Source organism: Cottoperca gobio, chromosome 4 (assembly GCF_900634415.1).
Source record: "Cottoperca gobio chromosome 4, fCotGob3.1, whole genome shotgun sequence".
Taxonomy (NCBI): Eukaryota; Metazoa; Chordata; class Actinopteri; order Perciformes; family Bovichtidae; genus Cottoperca; species Cottoperca gobio.
This window is the reverse complement of record NC_041358.1, coordinates 4,831,064-4,853,002: the sequence shown is the minus strand read 5'-3', so window position 1 is coordinate 4,853,002 and position 21,939 is coordinate 4,831,064. Positions and strand designations below refer to the sequence as shown.

The following is a 21,939-nucleotide window of genomic DNA, read 5'->3' as shown; positions in this document are numbered from 1 at the left end:
CGTCTCTGGGACCATCACGTCTCTGGGACCATCACGTCTCTGGGAACATCACGTCTCTGGGACCATCACGTCTCTGGGACCAACACGTCTCTGGGACCAACACGTCTCTGGGACCATCACGTCTCTGGGACCATCACGTCTCTGGGACCATCACGTCTCTGAGACCAACACGTCTCTGGGATCATCACGTCTCTGGGACCATCACGTCTCTGGGACCAACATGTCTCTGGGATCATCATGTCTCTGGGACCATCATGTCTCTGGGACCAACATGTCTCTGGGACCATCACGTCTCTGGGACCAACACGTCTCTGGGACCATCACGTCTCTGGGACCATCACGTCTCTGGGACCATCACGTCTCTGGGACCAACACGTCTCGGGACCATCACATCTCATGGACCAACACTTCTCGGGACCATCACGTCTCTGGGACCAACACGTCTCGGGACCATCACGTCTCTGGGACCAACACTTCTCTGGGACCAACACGTCTCTGGGACCATCACGTCTCTGGGACCAACACGTCTCGGGACCATCACGTCTCTGGGACCAACACTTCTCTGGGACCAACACTTCTCTGGGACCAACACGTCTCTGGGACCATCACGTCTCTGGGACCAACACGTCTCGGGACCATCACGTCTCTGGGACCAACACTTCTCTGGGACCAACACTTCTCTGGGACCAACACGTCTCTGGGACCATCACGTCTCTGGGACCAACACGTCTCTGGGACCAACACTTCTCTGGGACCAACACTTCTCTGGGACCAACACTTCTCTGGGACCAACACGTCTCTGGGACCATCACGTCTCTGGGACCAACACTTCTCTGGAACCAACGCTTCTCTGGGACCAACACGTCTCTGGGACCAACATATCTCTGGGAACATCGCGTCTCTGGGACCATCACGTCTCTGGGACCAACACGTCTCTGGGACCATCACGTCTCTGGGACCAACACTTCTCTGGAACCAACGCTTCTCTGGGACCAACACGTCTCTGGGACCAACACATCTCTGGGAACATCGCGTCTCTGGGACCATCACGTCTCTGGGACCAACACGTCTCTGGGACCAACATGTCTCTGGGACCAACACGTCTCATTACCTTTCAGACATCCACTGGCGTCAATATGTCAGGAAGGGATTATCACACACTTGTAGAAACTTGAAAACCTGCTCGAAAATTTAATAGGCCACATTTTATTTTCGCCAAGGTTACATTACATTTTTGAAAAGTCTGCCTCGTTGGTGTATTGTTGTTATTGTTGGTGTATTGAGAGGCTTCTGGGAAGATACAAAATGCATTCATCAATTTAAAAGTCCGTGGAAAGAACCCCACACCATGTTGTCTGCGTGCTTTGCTATAACTGTTGAATGATCATATTGCGGTGTTGTATCACAGTCAGGTCTGAAGTGTACGTGTCTCCACTCCACATCGACCTGTTACCTGGGCATTGTGTCCATGGTACACTTCAAACACCACATGTTTTGTTGCATGACGATATGCTTAAAAAAATTAATTCATTAATTCATCAAGCTAATAAGTTGGATCTATTCATTGATGTGGGCTGGCATTAGCACACCACATGGGTTATTAGTTTTCTTTCACATTCTGAAGGATCATTCTGAATGATCAAGGATATCTTCTCATATCATGATAATATAATAATATAATATCTGATGATGAGAGGCTTCTGGACATGATATTGGACAGGACTTTTCAAACAGCAAAGTAATTAGTGAGCCTGTAAAGCTCTGCACCTTTTACACTTGAGACAATACGCATTTGATAAGTTCTTCAAAAAGATATGAATAATCTTACAAGGCATGATGCAGTTATACCTCTCCAATGTTAGCAATGCAGCTACTCTAGTGAATTAGAATGACTATCAAATGATCAAGACTAATGTACTTTTTAACTGTGACAATGAAACAGTGAAAACTGCAAGTTTATAACTTGGTATAAAAAGTTTACATTGTACCTCTTGAATAACAATTGTTCTGTGGTTATTTAATTGTATCTTTGTTTTGGAATATGGGGATACGTTCAAATGAAACACACATGTAAGGATCAAGGCATTTAAGTTTTCCCTCTATTTTCCCAGAACTCGGCTACTTAAAATAGATCCTCTCATCCAATGAGAAAAGGCCAAATCAGTTAGTCAACTAGAAAGAATAACAAGACAAAAGAATCATTTTTATTTGTTTGGTTGTTTTTCTTGCACCCCCCAAGACACATACATTCTCATATTGGTCCGTGACAAGCCAACATTACTAACACCACATCTTAGATCAGGGGTGTCAAACTCATTTGAGTTCAGGGGCCACATGCAGCACAATTTGATCTCAAGTAGGCCGGACCAGTAACATCAGAGCATAATAACCTGTAAATAACCACAACTCCAAATGTTTCCCTTCGTTTTAATGCAAAAAAGTACATTCTGAAAATGTTTTAACTTAATCATTTTACAAAACATTATGAACAACCTGAAATTTCTTAAGAAAAAAAGGTTTAATTTCAACAATAGTATTAGTTTATCATTTACACATGTGTGTTACAACTTACAGATCACAGTGTGTCTACAAAGGCTTTTACTTTATGATCAAAACAAATAATTTTTACACTTTGCAAAGTCAAGTACGAAAAGTATTTTATCCAAAAAAAGCTGGACTACAGAAGTTACAGCTTCACTGCATATAATGTATTGAACATTTCACTGGAGCTGTATATGACTAACCAGTGGGTGAAGTATTGAAACTCCAGCAGCAGTCTGCTCAGACGGAGTCAGAGATGGGTGATATCAACCAACTTATGCAAGATTGCTTGATTCAAAAATGGGTGTTCGATTGATAATAAAATCAAGCCTCTTATTAACATGAGATGTCATCCACATCAAAGTCACTTCCCTTGACTCCGTCACTTGAAAGAGTTAGGACCGGGCTACAATCCAGTGCCCGGGGAGGCCCTTTGTGCATCATGGTAATAGAGAACAAAGAAGGCCAAAACCTTATGCTATTAAAATAGATTCACCAAAACCAATTGTAGTATATTAGCTTGGAGATGACACAGAGGGACTGACGAGGGTTTCAGTGGCAAATGGAGTTTCCCCATACCATGAAATTTGTATACTTGGCTACTAAGAAAACAATTCTTGCTGGTACGTTGAGCAGCCTTCCTGTTTTCACTGAGAAAGTGACACTGGGGGAGTGAGAGAGTGTGAAGCCTCTTTAATTGCCTTCGGTCACCCACAACGTTGAACCGGAGCGCCACGCAGCTTAGCAAAGGAACCGGGCAGAGGGTCTGATAGATATTTTATCGCCCAAGTTAACGGTTAATGAATTCCCAAAGTGAAATCTGTCACTTCAAAAATAAAGAGGAAGGCAAATTAAAGGGAGATAGAGAGAGACAGGGGAAGAAAGGAACTGGAGAGGGTGACACAGTTTTAAAATGCCCTATCTTTTGGCCATCCCCGGTTTTTCAATGGAATAAAGAAAACTCAGCCTCTTTCTTCTCCTCTTTTCTTCCCCCACTTCTTTTTTTCTCCCTCCCATCCTCCTATCTCTCACTCCGCTTTTCTCTGAAAAAATTCTCATGAATGATTTATATGTGTCTTGTTATCAGCAACGATTTCTATAGACCCCAACGCATTCACCAAGACATTTGTGGCGTAATTGTTAATTTTAATGCCATAATGGCTTCAGATGGGAGCCCTGATTAGACATTTATTACACAATTAAATGAAACATACTCAAGAATCACAAAAGCCTTCCGTAATTATTTCAGGCCATTAATAAAATGGGCATTAAATTATATTGGACACAAAAGAGAAGTGAAATAGATTTCCATTAGAGCAATAGAGGCAGAGAGGGGTAATAGATCCTGCCTGAATTCACTCTGAAATTAATTGTTGCCCAGCCTATTTCCACACACAGTGGAATAAATGAATGAGAAAAGAGAGGAAGAGAAGAACGAGTTGGTGGCCGTGAGAGTGAGGGGAGGGGGTTACATTAAGAGCCTCTGATAAAAACCTTTTGTTTGACGCACTACAATGGACCCTCGATTCAAGAGAGAGAGAGAGTCAGACCAATTTCAATCTTAGTCCACCCCTCCAGAGTTCTGAGTCGAGGTTATATCCTCTTTTCAAGTTTTCTTTGCTTTTGAATAAACAGCTATCAAAGATCTACCTGTGGATGCATATATTTAAATGTGACACTTATTAGAAAGCAACGTTTGGGTCATAACGTGTGGCAAAGACAACTGCTGTTAAAAAAAAGCAACGTGGAACAAACGCATATGACAGGAAATCCATCTTTTCTTTCATTAATAAATGACCTGCCGGGTTCAAGGCGGATTCTCTGACACCAAGTCACCTTCCGTTTATGACATGATGGAGGTCAAGCTCGATAGACTAATACATAGATGTGATTCAATCAAAATCTTTATCTCTCTGGAAAAAGGTCATTTTTTTACAAAATGATAAGATAACAGTCAGGAGTAGAGATTTTCTTTGAAATATTAGTCCTATGATCATATACACTACAAACGAATCTGTACCTTATTCACTATGAGCCGAAATGAAAAAAGGTTTGAAAAAGTTTTACATTTATGTTTCTCTGATAATCTTTTCATATTTTTGTGAAGTACCTTAAATTTAATGCGAAGTCAAGAAAAAAAAAAGAGCACTTACAATGGAAAAATTAACAGAATTTATTTTCCCCATCTCTGAACAGTAAGATTACGACAGTTAAAAGACATCAAAGCCCAACATATGGCAAAGACTCTCTGAAACCATTTCCAATGGGAACTCTAAATTGAACCGTCTTTTGAACTAGCGGTCTCTTGAGATCTTCTGTAAAAGTGTGAAAGAAATGGGAACTGATATCTTGCAAGGCTAGAACAGATCATTCAACAGAAATTAATTAATCATTCACTGATACAGATTTGTAGAATGTTCTCCATCAGTCTGTCTGGCTTCAAAAGCTTTTCCATTCTTGAGTCTCTTTTTGCGTTATTTCCCATTTGACTTGTCTCTGTTTTTGATTTTACAATACCTACTGTTCAGCTCCGATTTCAAAAGCAGCTGTTTGTCTTTCCCACTTCATAACTCAGGATGCAAATTCTGCAAACAAACAGGTAGAAAAAGTACAAGGTTGATTGATATGTATAATTCTGGGATATTCAGGAGCAGCATTGTGGAATATAGATTTTCAATTTCACTTTATTATTCATCACCTGACTCACGGACGCTTTGCACCATGTCTTGAGGATCAGGTCTCAGACTCTGGTAGCCCTGAGAGATAACAAAGAGAGGTTGTGTTCACATTATTAACCTCTCCAGATACCTTTTAATCTGGCTTTTACTCAACTCTTAGTATGTAGATCTCTGCAGTTTCACAGGGCAATTGACCACCAAGATGTGCTTTCCCAGTAAATGCCACATTTACCTCTGGGTGTCTACACTGTAATATAACCACCAAATCCAATTAATCAAAACATTATATTTCACAATATTCTAGTATTAAAAAGTGCGGCGCATGAATGTCAATGCTGGGCACGCACTGCAACAGACAAATTATATCCACTGATGAGATATGGCTTTGGGCTATAATGAGAGTTAATGAGTTAGTATAAATGTGTCATAGGTGTTATCATGGACATTTTACTTTAAAAGAACAGCTGCTTTTAATTTGAGAATTTCTCCAAATACAGAATGTAGTGTAACAGTGAATAACTTCTCAGTTTGGAGCCAGCAGTTGTCAGAGGTGAGTCCTGTACATAATCCTTGTCTCGGACATGATGGTATTCAGTGTATTACCTCAAGCTTTGTGCAGCATTAGGAAAGTAGAACTTCTTGTTGGAGTCAAAACAGATGTACAAATACAATATATGAAATACACTTTTAAATCAACGCAAAAGATGAGTCTAGTTTTGTGCTAGGTAATGAAGATAATGTAATCAGGATCTTGAGGGAGACTAAAGTTAGCAAAAACTCCAACTTCCCCGTCAGGGAAAGGTGTTTTCTCAGCATCAAACTGCTCTTAATTATACGCCTTCCACCCCAAAAACAAGCAGTGCCCCAGTAGTGCCCCCTCAGCAGGCTGTGGACAGTGTAGGCGGGCTGACAGTCGATGAGGCATGGTGGCAGTTTTGTATGGGACCCGGGGAGTTCAAACTAAACAGAATCAGGAACTTGAAAGGACAAGCATTTGGTGACCTATTGAACATCTGGGAGATCTTTGATGCAGAGCTAGATCTTCTGTTGTGGACCGTGATGTACTGCAGGTCTGTTGTCTACAGTGGGATTGCTGTTGTTCACTGGTATCCCAGCACCATGATGGGGCAAGAGCTTTTAGTCTGACTGACTAAAAGCTAAAGCAGACACCATATCCACGTCTTTCTTCTGCCCTGATAAGACAGGTGGTTGGTAACCCAGGAAAGACGTTGGAGTACTCAGATCCTAGAGTTGACTGCTCCAAGTGGTAGATTCCTGGACATCAGGAAGTGGAGGGTATCTTCAAGGTCTCTGTTTAAGTTTCCCCTGTAGCTACTGTACTGGGGGAAGTAGGGGAAAGTTAGATTAGTGGAGGAGCCCAAGAGTTAGCAGAATAAGAATAGGAATAAGAATAAGCTGTGGATGAGTTTGGGGAACACATCATGATTCGTGGACAGTGTAAAATGAAAGATTAGTAGAGTGCAAGTGGCTCACCGAAAGGTGGGCCTTTGCTGTCTGGGTGAAGGCTTGGTTCCAGCAGCAGATTTCATAGTTTTGTTTAGGAGCTTTTTGGAAAGGAAGGAAGGCACACGGGTGGAGCTTCTGCACCTGAAGAGACTTGGTAGAGGACGGCCCCATGATTTAGTGAGAAAGAGCTGGATCTTCTTGTATGGGTGGCTTAATGGAATAGTTTTTCTATAAGAAGAAGGAGATTATCTAATTGTTCTTACCCTGTTAAAAGTATTTTTGTAACGTTTGTTTTGAAGTATTGAGGCTATAGGTAATAAGTCTATTAGGCAGCACTTACGGACCAATGCAACATGTTTACATGGATTGGTTTATTATCTCAGCTCTATAGTAAACATTGTTGATGCTTTGTTGGACGCCCTATCACAGCATTAGTTGAACAAAATGTTAAACGCTTCAATCAGAATCAATGCTTAGTGTCTAACCGTTGAACTGTCTAACCTCCTGGGCAATGCTGAGGTGTCCTTGAGCAAGGCACCGGACCCCCACACTGCTCCCTGGCGCTGATAAATAATAGCTGTGCACTGCTCGTAAGACTAGGATAGGTTAAATTGAGTCTGAGTTTCACTGTGTGTGCAGTGCTGTGTGTGCTTTAATATGACCATTAAAAGACGAACAGTTAACTTATTGTATGGCATGAAACTGTCTGAAATTAATTAATCCAGTTCTATAACAATTATTACAACAGATTTATTGTATAAATGATATATATGCGTATCATTATTTATTTTATTTGTTTATTCTGAATATACATTTTATGTTATTGTTTAGTAGTTCAGATTCTCATTTATACCGGGCAAATCTTATCTAGTGAGTCACAGTCTCATGTGAAAGGCTCAAATCCCCCTGCAAGGAAGGCCAGCTGTAAATTAGTTTTTTTCTCTCTTAATGAAGGTCAGGAGAGAGTCACATCTTTCCTTTTGTGATAATTTATCCCTATCTCCTGTTATCTCTTTTGCCCCTTTAATCCTAATTGTATTGTATAATTGTGTGATGTGGACCTCGTGGTCTTTGAAGTATTGCCCCTATCCTTTCATTATTACCTGCCTTGAACCTTTGTTAATTTCTTTCTGGTCTGCTCTGTACTCTCCAGTGTTGCAGAATAAAAGAGAGAACAGCTTAAGTTTAGCGTTTTAAAAGATTTTATTCAAGTCTGATTTTACTATCTTACTGAGACATTGTAACCTCACAGATATGAAATATATGGATATTTTCTGTAATATATGCCCCATGTTCTCACATACCGCTCATTGCTGTTTTGATTGCTTCTCAGTGTCAATGAATGGTATTTGAAAGCGGATAATGTAAAAAGACCTACTGTATTATGAGCTGAATTTGAGTTTTAGAAATTCCCATATCGCTGAAAGAAAACCTTTTTGTACGCTTAACATTGTAAGTATAATTGTCAGCAATTCAAACATATTTATACGTTTTTGCACCATTTCCAGGGACAACATGGTAAATCAGTCTAAACTCCAAACAAAGGCCTTGACCATGAACCCCCAGTAACGTGTTTATATCTATAAATGAGCCAGATAGAACACTTTCTGTAAACATGGTTGAAAAAAAGATTATGTTATGTATCTTAGCTGATAAATGGTTGTATTTTCAAATCGAACAGAGGAAGACATGTGATTGCACCATTCTGCTCAATGCATGAGTCAATTACTATGAATGTTATGTTGCTCTTTGAAAACTTTGAGTATAAATCAGAAATCCTTTTTTAAATGACTACAACACGTGAACACTGTGTGTGTGTTTTTGCAAAATGTTTAGGTTTATTCAGAGTTACTTAGGGTTCCATAGTCATTTCCTATTTTGGTATAAAATGGTATGTGTAATCATGTAAGCAATATTGTAAATAGCACTGGCTAATTCCTGGCAAAATGCAAGTATAACTGTCCTTCCACCAGAAGGAACATAGTTCAAGCACTCAAAGGGGAACTCACTGAGCTTTCTGTGTTTTCCCTTGTTTAATCTTTTGTGCCCTGTATTATCTCTAGTCCACACTCAACCGTAAAGTCATTATTGTAAATAATAATTAGATACAACAGCACAAAAGGTAATGCCCAATATACTATATTGTTGAGGCACTTATTTACTCTGTATCCTATACTGATGGAGGGACAGACACTTGGGCATATTTTGACAACATAAAAATGTGTTTATTATAATTCATGGTGCCATAATGTATTAGTTCCAAATGTGGTTTAACAGTAGTTCTTCCACACTGTGAAATAAATAGGCTTAAAAACATTCTGCTGGGGGAAAAAAGTTAGGAAAGTTGTAGACCATTTGAGTTGTGTCTTTCTAATATATATATATATATATATATATATATATATATATATATATATATATATATATATACATATATTTTTTCTTTTTTTTACAGAAAGCCATCACTAAATAGGATGGAAATACAATAAAAGGCATTGAAATGTCAACCCCTAGCTTTTAAGAGTTTTTGAGGGAGGACGCAAGTGTGCAGTGAAGAAACCCTCTTACCGCTTCAGCACCATGGACAGTTCCGGTAGGGGAGCTTACCTCAGTGCTCTCCACGGGAGCCAAGTTGGCTAATAGGCTCTCTGTGTGTCAGGCCGCTCCCCATTCACTTTTTAAGGCGAGATGGATGGACATGTGTCCTTAGATAATCCTAGTTGTGTGTGTGTGTGTGTGTGTGTGTGTGTGTGTGTGTGTGTGTGTGTGTGTGTGTGTGTGTTGGGGGGGGGGGGGGGGGGGGGGGGAGGTCTCTCGCGCGCGCCAATTGTCGTTGTTTGTGTGCCATTTATAATTAGTTGTTTATTACTACTGTGGAGTTATAATAGATGATAATAAACTTTCACCATTCGTTCATTATTAACAGCTGCGATTGCTTTCACTTTAACAATCTTTTCTAAACCTAATAAATCAAACATAGGGTATACAAAGAATATATATCATATTCTCATTTATTTATTTATTTAGCTTACTGTTTGTTGTGACAATCAAATCCTCACATTTCCAAATCCCTGAAGTTTGTAGATAGAGAGAAGTTTTTTTTACATGGTGACGCGCACCACAACTATTTTATTTATAAACTGTATTTTTACCTTATTATCTCAGACAGTAATGTAATAACGATTAAATTTGATGGAAAAAAATGATGAGAAATCGCCGATGGAAAACAAATATCATCTCAATCCTTGACAAATTAAAACCTACTGCATTTCTCATTATCCCGTTAAATTGTCGAGGGAATTTACAGGCGTGCATTTATTAGACAATCAGTTTTTGAATAAGGAACATAGTATAGACTTCCCCCTCGTGAGAAGGAGGCTCAGCCCCTAAAATAATTCGCTGTTATCTAATTCATTGATCTGAAAACGAAGCCTGAGCCGGTGCATGTATATGGCAGCCTAAACGCTACACGTCAAATTGCAAATACGCTGTTCAGTGAAAGATAGCACAACATCATTTAAAACTTCAAAATACGCTGAAATATACAGTCCGAACATGCAGTATACCTCATGGATGCTGATGAACATCATAGCCTGCCGATTGGGAGGATTTGAGGAGCTTTTTCTTTTTGCAGGCATCGGGTCGGCGCTTGTGTAAAAGAAAAAGAGTCGGGGGCGTCCTCAGCTGTGGGCTACATTGTTCTGTAGGTCGGGGTGAGGAGGATTTTCCTCCCAAAACGAGCATTTTTTAACGATAATTTCAGAGCTTGTAAAGAAAGATATAAAGGGAATCTTCTTGTTAGAAGCTATCGATTGACGCATGCGTGTGTGAGGAGACGGGGAGCGGAGAGAGAGCGTGAGAAAGAGATACAGATGGTGCTGAAATATGAGAATATCAAAGGCAGAAAAATATCTCCATTTTGTCTTATTTTGAGTACAAAAATAAATTGACTTTGGCCTGCATGAGATTGCATTTTTCTCCTGTTTGTACAGAATAAAACCTTATTGTTAGTACTGAAAATATATGGCCCATAAATGTATATAGATTCAAGGTTTTTGCCGGAGCATATTTCAGTTTTTAAAGTAATATTTATTTTTGAATTTGTATTTGTCACACCGCATTAACATGTCAGTGTGATGTGGTGACATGTTCAAGAAAGAATCCTGTTTGTGTCACATACTCACAGGGAGACAGATGAGGTGATAATTGCAATATAATGTGATCGAAACAACATTACAGTGTGCGCGCACGCATTTATATATATGTCTATACATGCAAAGACAACCTTAAATAAATCTAGTTAGCAGTGTAACTAACTAGACACGACTCTGTCCAATCACAACATTTTGACGGTGTGAAAAAACTCATCTGTCTGCTGTTTAATAATCACAGCTGAAGGAATCATATATCACGCACATTAGCCCGAGGGCTATTAGGCAATGGTCCTCATTGAAATTTGCATTTTAAAACGATCACTCCGTGCCTCCTTAAAACCACACTGTCAAATTGATGTGAGCTAATGCAACAATTATAGGCTCACAATGGCGCTTTTCTAAACGTTTACAGTTGATGTAATATTTACTTGCTGTTTGTAATTCTGTCACTAACACAGTCGAGCTTTCCATGGGGTCAACATCGATGGCACGCGTGGGTTTAAACTGTGCACACGTGTGTGTGTGTGTGTGTGTGTGTGTGTGTGTGTGTGTGTGTGTGTGTGTGTGTGTGTGTGTGTGTGTGTGTGTGTGTGTGTGTGTGTGTGTGTGTGTGTGTGTGTGTGTGTGTGTGTTTGTGCGTGTGTGTGTATTTGCGCGTGGGCCATTTTACAATAAACAAAATGCTAGTTTATGCTAGTTTTATGGCATCCTTAAGAGTGAAATGTGTGAAAAAGGTTACAACTACTGAAATACTTAACTTACTAATTAAAAAACGTTTTATCCTTGTGTACTGAACCCTTTCACACTGGGGTTTTTGTGACCACCCTGCACAAGGACAGGGGATAAAGCCCTGCTGTAGATTATTCAGGGGGCTGCTATGTTATGTTAGTGGTATCCACGTGATATTTAAAAAAAATCATGAATTTTTATTATAATTTTTAATTATTCTTATTAATATTATCATTATTGTTACATCTCCATACTGGCTAAAACAAATGGACAAAATAATAACTATATTCGGCGTATCTATATGTATGTTGGCGACAAACCTGCTATATAGGTTTGTATATATATATATATATATATATATATATATATATATATATATATATACTTCCATGTAAAGTTGTACAGTAAATTGGCTGCACGGTATAGTCACCTCTCTGGATAGAAGTTAGGTTTTAACTGGAAAAGAGGTTGAAGGTCCATGTTTGTTGCGATTCATTACATTAAATGGAATCGTGGAGGGATCCTGAGTATTACCCCCTCCACACACACACATACACACACACACACACACACACACACACACACACACACACACACACACACACACACACACACACACACACACCCCTCTTTCCTTATTTTTGTTCTTTTACTACCACCCGGTCTTTGTTTATGTTGTAATGTACATATATTTTTCCGTGGAGGTAGTATAATAGCCGGTCTTCGTGCTGATTGGGCGCTCAGGTTGGTGAGTGAACGCCCTGCAGATTATGTCAGATTGCGTGCAGAAACCAAACCAGCCCAGCCTTTGAACTTCACCGCTTTTGGCTCGTATTCACGCTCTTCCGCTCATTTCCAAGCCAGGTGCTTGACGACAGACCTCAGAGAGAGAGAGGAAGAGTGTCGCAGGAAAGAAATATCACTTTTTACGACTCCTGCAAACTGACTGCGGAACATTGCTTTCACCTTTGTGGATTTCTTTACGTGTGTGCATCTTACAAGTATTTTTTCCCTGTATTGCCTGCCGCAGGTCTGAAAGAGAGTTGTATCCGGACTTGAACGAACGCGCATCAGTGTTTTAACTCTGGAAAAAGCAAAACGGGCGGTGGATTTTTATTTGATTCTATTTTATTTTTGCTGTTTTCCACACTCATAACATCCCAGACGTGGCATGACTGGTATCTGGCATCTAGACAGGTGAATAGTTTCCCTTCCTTCCGATAAGAACTTTTCCTCGTCATTAACATTGGGGATAAAAAAGTACACTTTTTTTAAAGATGTCAAAGCCTGCTGATCATATCAAGAGACCCATGAACGCGTTCATGGTTTGGTCCCGGGGCCAGAGGAGAAAAATGGCACAGGAGAACCCCAAAATGCACAACTCTGAGATCAGCAAAAGACTGGGCGCCGAGTGGAAGCTGCTTTCTGAGTCCGAGAAGAGACCTTACATTGACGAGGCCAAGAGGCTGCGGGCTCAGCACATGAAGGAGCACCCCGACTACAAGTACAGACCCAGGCGCAAACCCAAAAATCTGCTAAAGAAGGACAGGTACGTTTTCCCTTTGCCTTACCTCGGGGACACCGATCACTTGAAGGGACTCCCCTTGTCGGCCGAATCTCTTTTGAGCCACTCCGAGAAAGCCAGAGCGTTCCTGCCGCCGACCGCCTCTCCGTACTCCTTCCTCGACCCGAGCCAGTTCACCTCCAGCGCCATCCAGAAGATGACAGAGATGCCCCACGGCTTGAGCGCCAGCTCTTTGCCGTACGCGTCCTCTTTGGGATACCAGAACGGCGCGTTCGGCACCCTTGGGTGCCCCAGTCAGCACACCCACACCCACCCGTCGCCCACAAACCCGGGCTATGTTGTCCCGTGTAACTGCACGGCCTGGTCAACGTCAAGTTTACAGCCCCCGGTGGCCTACATACTTTTTCCAGGTATGACCAAGACTGGGCTAGACCCATATTCATCCGCACATGCCGCTGCCATGTAACCCTCAAGACTCTTTTCTTTCTTTTTTTTATTCACTTGAATACTGAAATGCATGTAAATATATTATGGACAGCGCGCCCATTAAAAAGGCATGAACAGTATTAACTGCCTTGGACTTGTTATGGCAAAAAAAGAGAAAAAACCCAAACTTTTCCAGAAATCCAACAAGTTCCTGACTTGAGCAAAAGGAGCTGGGATTTGGTGTAAAGGACGGTGCCCTGTGAACTGTAAGAAATGTAAATGTTATAACGTTTATGGCAACCAGAAAAAGGAGGCCTTTAACTTTATTTATTGTGTACATTTCAATGCTGATATGCTGATTTGTGTTGATTATTGATAGGGTACTCTTTTATTTTGAAAATTTGGCTTGCACAATTAGCATTCTTATTTCCTGTATAGGCCTAAGTAGTAAGTCTACATTTTTTGGCACTCGTAATTTTATGATGTTCTGGATTATAGGGTCAAAATCAGGACCTATAGGCCGGATTATATACGGGTCATATTGTTTATATTTATCAAAAACTGGCACATAAAACTAGACGGTCTATTTAAGATGACAAAAAGAAAAGAAAAGCATTACATCCAAATGTTTTATTTTGCATTTTTCCTGTGGTTCAGTGCTAATATAGTCACTCGCGTCATTTTTTGTTTTGTTTTCGTTTTTAATAAGGATAACTTCTAGTTGAATTCAAGGAGTTAAATGTGTATTATCATCTAAGATGGTAATTTAAAACCTGTCATGTTATGGAAAGGATAATGTATCTTGAAAGTTGATACCTCCTGCTCTTTGTTCAATTGCTGAGCAAAGGCATTTCGAAATAAAGACAATCTGTCTTCAACGCTATCAATTTCCTGTATTTGTAGGTTATTATTGGGTACTTGAGATGACACAGATAGTGTAATGCTGTGTAGGTGCTGCGGGGGAGTTAAACTTGGCAAGAATGAGGCCTAATTAAATAGATTTTAAATTAGGAAAATATAACAAATAAGTCTTCCAATAAATGCTTGAAATAATAATTCACAAAAAGCGATTTTTAAAACACTCTTTAGAAAATAAAACAACATGTCAGATTATTTTACATTCTAAATGTTAGACCCAGTTTGACCCCAAACTAATCAATACTGTTGAAAGGCTAAAGACTAACAAATTAACAAACTCGCTTCGCAGTAGAACAATAACATCAAAATCAATCCTCTTTGCTGCCAAATCGATCTTTTCCTCTCGTGTGAGTCTTTTTAAGCTGTCAAACTCCTCCACTCTGATCATTTCCTCAGCAAGGCCTGATTCCCTCCGCGTTTGGCTGCTGCTGCTGCTTTCTTAAATGATTTGAAACAGGTTTGAGACGTGTTCGGCAGCGCTACAGTGCAGTGAAGGTGTTTTTGTGACACTGAGATGAACTGGGATGTGATCTTTTGATGTTTGACAGTTCAGCAGAGGCCTCCCTCGAGGGATTCCGCCCGTCCGACTCGTCTGACTGCTTAATCACTTCAAGGAGGGATCCTTCTTCTTAATTATAGGTTTAACTAATGGAACAAACTCAATGTGAATCCTTGCTGTAAAGCAGCAGCCCACCACTATTGTGTGGTTTAAATATCTCTGCTGTTTACTTTTACAAAAAAAAGGTGCTGCAGCCAAAAGCCCGCTAAAGCCTATTATCAACAAGTCATTCACACTTGTGTAAACCTGTCGAAACTTGTGAATGATATAGGTCTGACTCCCGTTAAGACAATACTGAAGGAAAACAGCGTACAGGAGGAATTATATAAGCATTTCAAGATTTTAAATTGAGCGCAGTGTTTTTTCTTCCACTCTGTTAATGGAGATCAGGATTTTCGGAGCGCGGTGTATAGCCGCATATTAGACGACTGTGTAGTATTAATTAAAATGTTCATTCCACATCCAAATTGTTTACTTATCTGCCAGGAACATATGCTGAGAGAAGTTAAGATTCACGATTCTGCACTATTGCCCAAGGTGCAATTCAATCCTGGGGAGGAAGAAGGGAGGGAAAGGGGGAGAGGAGGAGGACGGGTAAGATTTTTATGACAGACTTAGTCCTTATCTAAGGCTGTAAATTAGGGTGATACTTCATTGAACCGAATGTGAAGTTTTACATCAAACCCCTAAAGCATCCTAATTCAACTTTGAAATTAGACAATTATAATTACTTTCAGGAGTAGCAAAAGACGTGGATATATTTTTTTCCATCAGGAAAATGAGTTGAATATGCTTTCTTTCTCTCTCTCTATATATAACTGTTGTTTTAACTTTGCTTTTATATTTTCTACATTTTATTTCTCTGCCGGGTGCACTCACTACCTGTAATTATCCAACTTAGTCACGGGAATTGACTGTGGTTACTTACAACGGCCTGGAATAAATAACCCTAACGATAAACGCGCATCTGAGAGGTATAATGGGAGGGAAATTATGATTTGAAATTATAGGGAGGCTCTTCCTCCCCCTTGACGTTTTTATTGGAGCACAACAGAGCAGAATTCAATCTGCCTTATCTCTCCAGGACTCCTTTTCAGCGCGAGATCAGAGAAAAAGGAGAGGATAATTGTTCTTTATTTTATTTAATTCAGGTCATTTATATGCTTCAATTGGTGATAAAAGTCAACGAGGAGGGGGACACCGAGTAAAGCAGGCACTTTTTACTTTCCCCTCCACAACACTTCAAGTCCAAAAAAAAAGTTAAATAGATGAAATAAAAATAGCGGAAAGAAGGGGGGGGGGATTTTTAATTAAAAGCCATGGGTCATTTACATTATTGTCTTTTAATTTTACCCTGAAATCATCTTCAGTAAATGGACTTTGATAAGTAGCTGTTGAGAATGTGGTTTTGTATTTAGGCGTACTAATTTCCTAAATCAAAAGAGGGAAAAAAGTCCCCTCGAGGGGAGGTTGAAAAAAAAAATACTGATGATGATGATGATGATGATGATGATGGTGGAGGAAAAAGAGACGATTATATGCCAAACACAGGCTCGCTTATCAAAGATGCATTCATTTCTGGCTTGTGTCAACGCGAGATTTGACACAAATATATATTGAGAAATTATTTTTGGGAGGGATAAAAACTGATCTCATTTCAGCATATTTAATATTGTCTCCGAAAGACCAAAAATCATCACTGGCTAAATCCTTAGTCTATCTGAAATTGAATCTGGGATACCATTTTCACGGGAGAAAAAGTAAACCCGTACAGTTGTGTTGTTTGAAGACGCGGGGGCTTGAATTTGGGGGTCCCTGAATTCTCATTTGAAAGAAATGAAATGGTGAACGAGCTGATAAAGAAAAAAGGGAACGGATGAGCTGAGAGAAAAGGAATCATGCCACGGTTGTTTAATGTGCCGTGCCAGTTGGAAAAGTGATTTACACCGAGACTTTATTCCCCCCGACACACATAAAGACAGCCTCTGTTTTATTTATCGGCCACGCACACATTCACATGTGTGGGCTTCTATATGGTCAATTCTCTGGAGTTCATCGGATGCAGATATGGAAAGCATCGACTATTACACGCTTCACTTAGAAGCAAGTCTGCACACTCGCATCCACCAGGTTCATTTTCTGCACCAGACAATGCAGAGCCCCGAAAGTTCACTCTTCTCTTGTTTCATGACTTTCAACAATTTTCTCAGTATAATGCAATTTACTAAACTTTTTTTTAGTAATTTGCTAATCGTTCAATTTGTGCATGTGACAACTTCCCTGCAGCTGTCCAGGCCCTGAAACCTTCCTCCCGATGTTTGGTGATGAAGTTGAGTTTTTCCCGGGCCGCTCTGAAAGAACACATGCTGTATTAGTCTCCTTGTTATATTCACATTTAAAAATGACTAATGCTAGCATTTCCATCAAATTTAAAAGTGCAATCTTTTTATTTCCACAACAATTCAACTCATTTTTAAAATATTGTAATTGTAATTAATCTTTCTAAGCAGGCAAGTTTAGGTATGAAATATAATGTAATAACTTTGCATCTCTAGGTGTCTTCAGGCCCTTAAACAGATAAGATAAGATGCTGTTACATCGTTTCTTTATGTCTGTTTTGTTTGTTTTGTTTGGAAATACTTTCGCATTGAAGCCAATGGGTAACACTGATCACTGATGTCAGTTTGGTTCACTCACTCTAAAGTTTTTTTGTTAAAGAAGAATTCACTCAGAACCACCAAAGAACTGATTTTATTTAGACCCAAAGAGGTAAAATGATCCAGTTGAATTAAATAAAAGTAAAAAAGCAAACAAAAAAAGTGTAGTGTAGCAGTCTAAGTATGTTCATCTTTTGTATCTTAATTAACTATCTCGAGACCGTTCCAATTTATCTTGTGACCCCTTAGGGGTCCTGACCCCCAGGTTGGAAGCCACTTCATATCCAATATGTCCCATAGCCTATACATTTATAAATCAGATTAACACAATTAATTATTTCCATGCAAGCTGCCTCATTACTCAGCCCTACCGTTTACTTCTTCTTTTATTTGTTATGTACAGACAGTATTTCAGTGTAAGAAGATGCTAAGCTTGTGACCACACACTGCTTGATTTTCTCATGCATATTTATATTATGCATGTCCTGCTTGCTCTGACACCTTCCATACATTAAAAATGCCTGTCATAATTTACAGTAGGCGTGGGCGTGTGAGACGTCACACACGTTGTGTTGTGTGAATGTACGTGTGCTTCATCTCTGCAGCAGCTTACTTTTGAGTTATTGTGCCATGTCTTTGTTGCTCATGCACTCTCTGAATTTCTATGCGGCATAAACTTTCCATACATCAAATCATGCGGACGAAGGAGTTTTTCGTTTGCTCATTAATACTTGAGATGCCTCTTGAGTCTTCAAGTTGTTAATTTTATTTACATGCATTTAAATGCATCTGCTGCATTTGTATGGCATGGATTAAAAAATATAAAATTGCAAAATGCTTAGCATAGATAAGAGGTGACATAAAGTCACTCGTTAGTTGAAGTTATACAATTCTAATAAGATTCTTGTTGGTGTACAGTATTTGTTTTGTGATATTAAATACATCTGCAGACCTGCACATATTCATTAAAATGTGGATTCTATATTATGTCCATTTCTTTACAGTAATAAGACATTTCTACTCACACTGTAGAGGATCTTAAAACACCGGAGGAGGTTACTGAAAGTCTAAAACTGCAGGTATGTTGCGGACATTAAAAAGTTATACACATTTTATATGATAGTTATCCATTTATCCGGGCTTTCATAAACAACGTTTTTTTCTTCTTCAGATAATTCATTGCATTGATTAGTTTTCTTAATCTGATACATTTAGGATAGTTTTAAAATATGAACTGGGGTGATTACCTGATGATATGTGATTTATGTCTGTAGCTGTTTGAGCTGTGGAGAGTTCCTTACACGTTCCTCTAACAGACCTAGTGCTATTATCCTCTCAGGGCTTATTGAGCCTCTGTACAGTATGAGCTCACATGACTCTGAAAATCACAGGTTACATCTTTAACAAAACAATCTCTTCAACAAATGTTTACAAAATACCCCTAAATGATGTATCATACCAGAGGACACTTCCTGCTCCAAATCAAATACAACATGGGGGTGAATGCCGAACAGAAAGAAGGATATAATCTGATCTGATTAAGACTTGAGTGAATTCCTCCATTTATGTCCACAGTAGCTGATCATAGTGTAAACACTACGTACACTTACATGCACTCTAATGTTAGGTGAATTTGACCCATTGTGCAGGGCCACAGTTACCACTGATGACACAAGGTCATCCTAATACTTCTGTGCATTTTGAAGAGAGTATACCTTCTATGATTGCACTCATATTGCTCAGGGTGGAGTTTAGGCTGATTCTGATCTTATTGATCTTATTGCTGATTTGACTTATTACCTACAAATGTGGCTAATGCAACTTTACCACTGGACAAAAAACCCACATGTGAATTTTGTCTTTAGTGCTAAAGGTTGCAATCTGCAAAGGACTGCAGTAGTCCCTGCTCGAGGCTGTTGGAGAGTGTTGAAGTTCTTAAGAAGACAGGAACAACATGCAACTGCGATTCTTTTCTTATTTGGACGGCTCTGAGTTTGAAAGAGAGACTGAATAAGTAACAGATATAAAAAAAGAAGCAACATCTGTAACATTTTCACAGGCCTCCATGCTGCTTTCTACTGTTCACTAACTCTGCTTTCTGGTGCATTTGTGACGTCAACGTGACGAACCAGAAAAAAACAGAAAGGTGTACTCGCAATGGGAAAGGTTTCTACACGATATGTTTTGTCAGGTTTCCCATTTGCATATGTGAGTTAATTTTACTGGAAAAGAAAGAGGGAAAAACTGAGATTTCAATTTTGCCACCCACCTAAATGACAGAAACTATAACTGAACAGTTAAATGAATAAATACTTACCAGAGTTTGGTTGGGTGGGTGTGATTCTGCCGTGGGAATTTAAACTCATGACCTCAGTATTTCTAGAATCCTAGATACATTGCCGTCTTGTCATAAAATAAAGGAGTACATGTTTGGCAAAACTTCCAATCAATAATATTTAAGATGACATACAGTACTACAAAGCAGATAAATAGAGGAAACACACCTTCTAATCTCAAGTTGTTTCATGAAGGGCAGAGGCAGAAGCACACACACGAGCCACACACAGAACTACCTGGCTGATTTAGTGCCTTCAGCGACTTCAGGTTGAGGGCAGCTCTGGCAGTCCAAGCCAATGGAATCCCTTGGTAAAGAGGATGCTAATCGTAGCTTCTTGTGCCTGAGCATGTCTTCCTGGGCCAAATGAGATTAGAGGGAGTGGGATATGGCGAAGCGACGTGCGTGGGGTTCTGGAGGTGAAAGGTAAAGGCACTTATCAGGAGGGTTCCCCTCGGGGTCCTCGACGGCTGACTCAATCAAAACCCTGCACGCACTTCTCACTGGATTAGACTAATCAGGAAGGAGCAGGGGATGTATAGACCACTTATCTGAATAAAAACATTGGGCTCTCTTTCCCTTTGAAAAGACCCTACAGAAATGTTTGTTAATTTTATTTATTACAGGATGCTTGTCGATGTGGCAATCTTCCATGGGATCATTAAAAAGGGCTCTTCCACTCACTGAAGGCACGCACTGTTTACATGCTACAAAGATAGAGGAGCCTTTGATGTTCCAAATTCTCCCCCCCCCCCCTTCACTCATTGTCATTATTATTTATATATTTACTTAGATTTTTTTTCTTAATTTATTTTCACCATTTGTGTTTCTCATGCCATAACCGATCAGACTGATGGAAGGTAGTCAAAATAACAAAGACCCTGAAAGGTATATGAATATTTATTACCGGGACGACTTCAGAGCCAGACAGGCCGTTAGCAGTCAAAGGAATAGTGAGAAGATAACAGCAATTTTCACACTTATGATTACCTTCAAATTAATCTCCATTTCTTGAAGGGATGTGGGATAGTTGACTAGCATATCTTTCATTTCTCGATTAAAAAATGTTATTTAAGCCAAGTTTCAGCTACTTGCTTGACAAAATAATCCAAAAACAATTGTAGATTTTAAAGGAAGCACACGTAGAAAAAGGCAAACATACTGGACAAAATGATCAGGCTAGTGAAAGAAAACAGCCAAAACTATTCCAGAAGTGAGACCTTTTAATGTATCAGTTATGACTCTGTAGTTTATCATGTGTTATTATTATTATATGTAGCTTCTCACTAGATGCCAAACGTCTGTATTTTAAAGCGAGACTATGTCATCTTTGAAAGAAGAAATAACACATCCCTCGTTTTAAAAGTTGAACGTTGAATTAATGAGGAATAAAACCCACCCTCGCTCAATTCACTACACTAATTGGTCCGGTATGACCAGTTGCTAATGTTAGCTAACGGCGGCTAATGTTAGCAAACCTTAGAGAGATACTTCTGTGTAGCATTACTGAGTCACTACACAGACTGTATGACTCTTCTGTACTTGTCTTACTGTTACACTATATACACATTCACACACATAGTGTAACAGTATACAACATACTAATACTATACTAATACTATAATTACTTATACTTATAATACTAATAATATATTGTATACTAATACAATATATAATTTACACACAACTAATAAATGGAGCAACCCTCATCTTCACTGATCATGTGGCTAAGTGTGTCAGTTGAATACAAGTTGACATGACCTCATGAAACCAAAAGAACGGCCTTGGTTTATTATCCCATTGATTGTTTTCAAATTCCTAAATATATTGGAAAATAATTCATTTGCATGCAATTTAGATAATTTTCAGGAAACCTTGTATGTGAGCAGTATGGTAATCTATCAGTTCACTGTATTGATTTACCTTGGCTGGGAAACAAGAGTCTGAAGG

General features: G+C 39.4%; 1 protein-coding gene and 1 long non-coding RNA gene across 2 annotated transcripts; one reads left to right on the top strand and one right to left on the bottom strand.

Moving 5' to 3' along the window:
- Positions 1 to 4,758: 4,758 nt before the first annotated feature.
- Positions 4,759 to 10,395, bottom strand: LOC115007598 (uncharacterized). Its single transcript, XR_003832196.1, has 3 exons — positions 10,253 to 10,395; positions 5,240 to 5,297; positions 4,759 to 5,126 (listed from the first exon to the last, which is right to left on the bottom strand). It is a non-coding gene; the product is annotated as an uncharacterized LOC115007598 (long non-coding RNA).
- Positions 10,396 to 12,421: 2,026 nt separating this feature from the next.
- Positions 12,422 to 14,395, top strand: sox14 (SRY-box transcription factor 14). Its single transcript, XM_029430536.1, has 2 exons — positions 12,422 to 12,766; positions 12,847 to 14,395. Exon 2 carries the CDS (start codon positions 12,847 to 12,849, stop codon positions 13,558 to 13,560), a length of 714 nt encoding a protein of 237 aa, XP_029286396.1. The 5' UTR covers positions 12,422 to 12,766; the 3' UTR covers positions 13,561 to 14,395.
- The last annotated feature ends 7,544 nt before the right edge of the window (positions 14,396 to 21,939 follow it).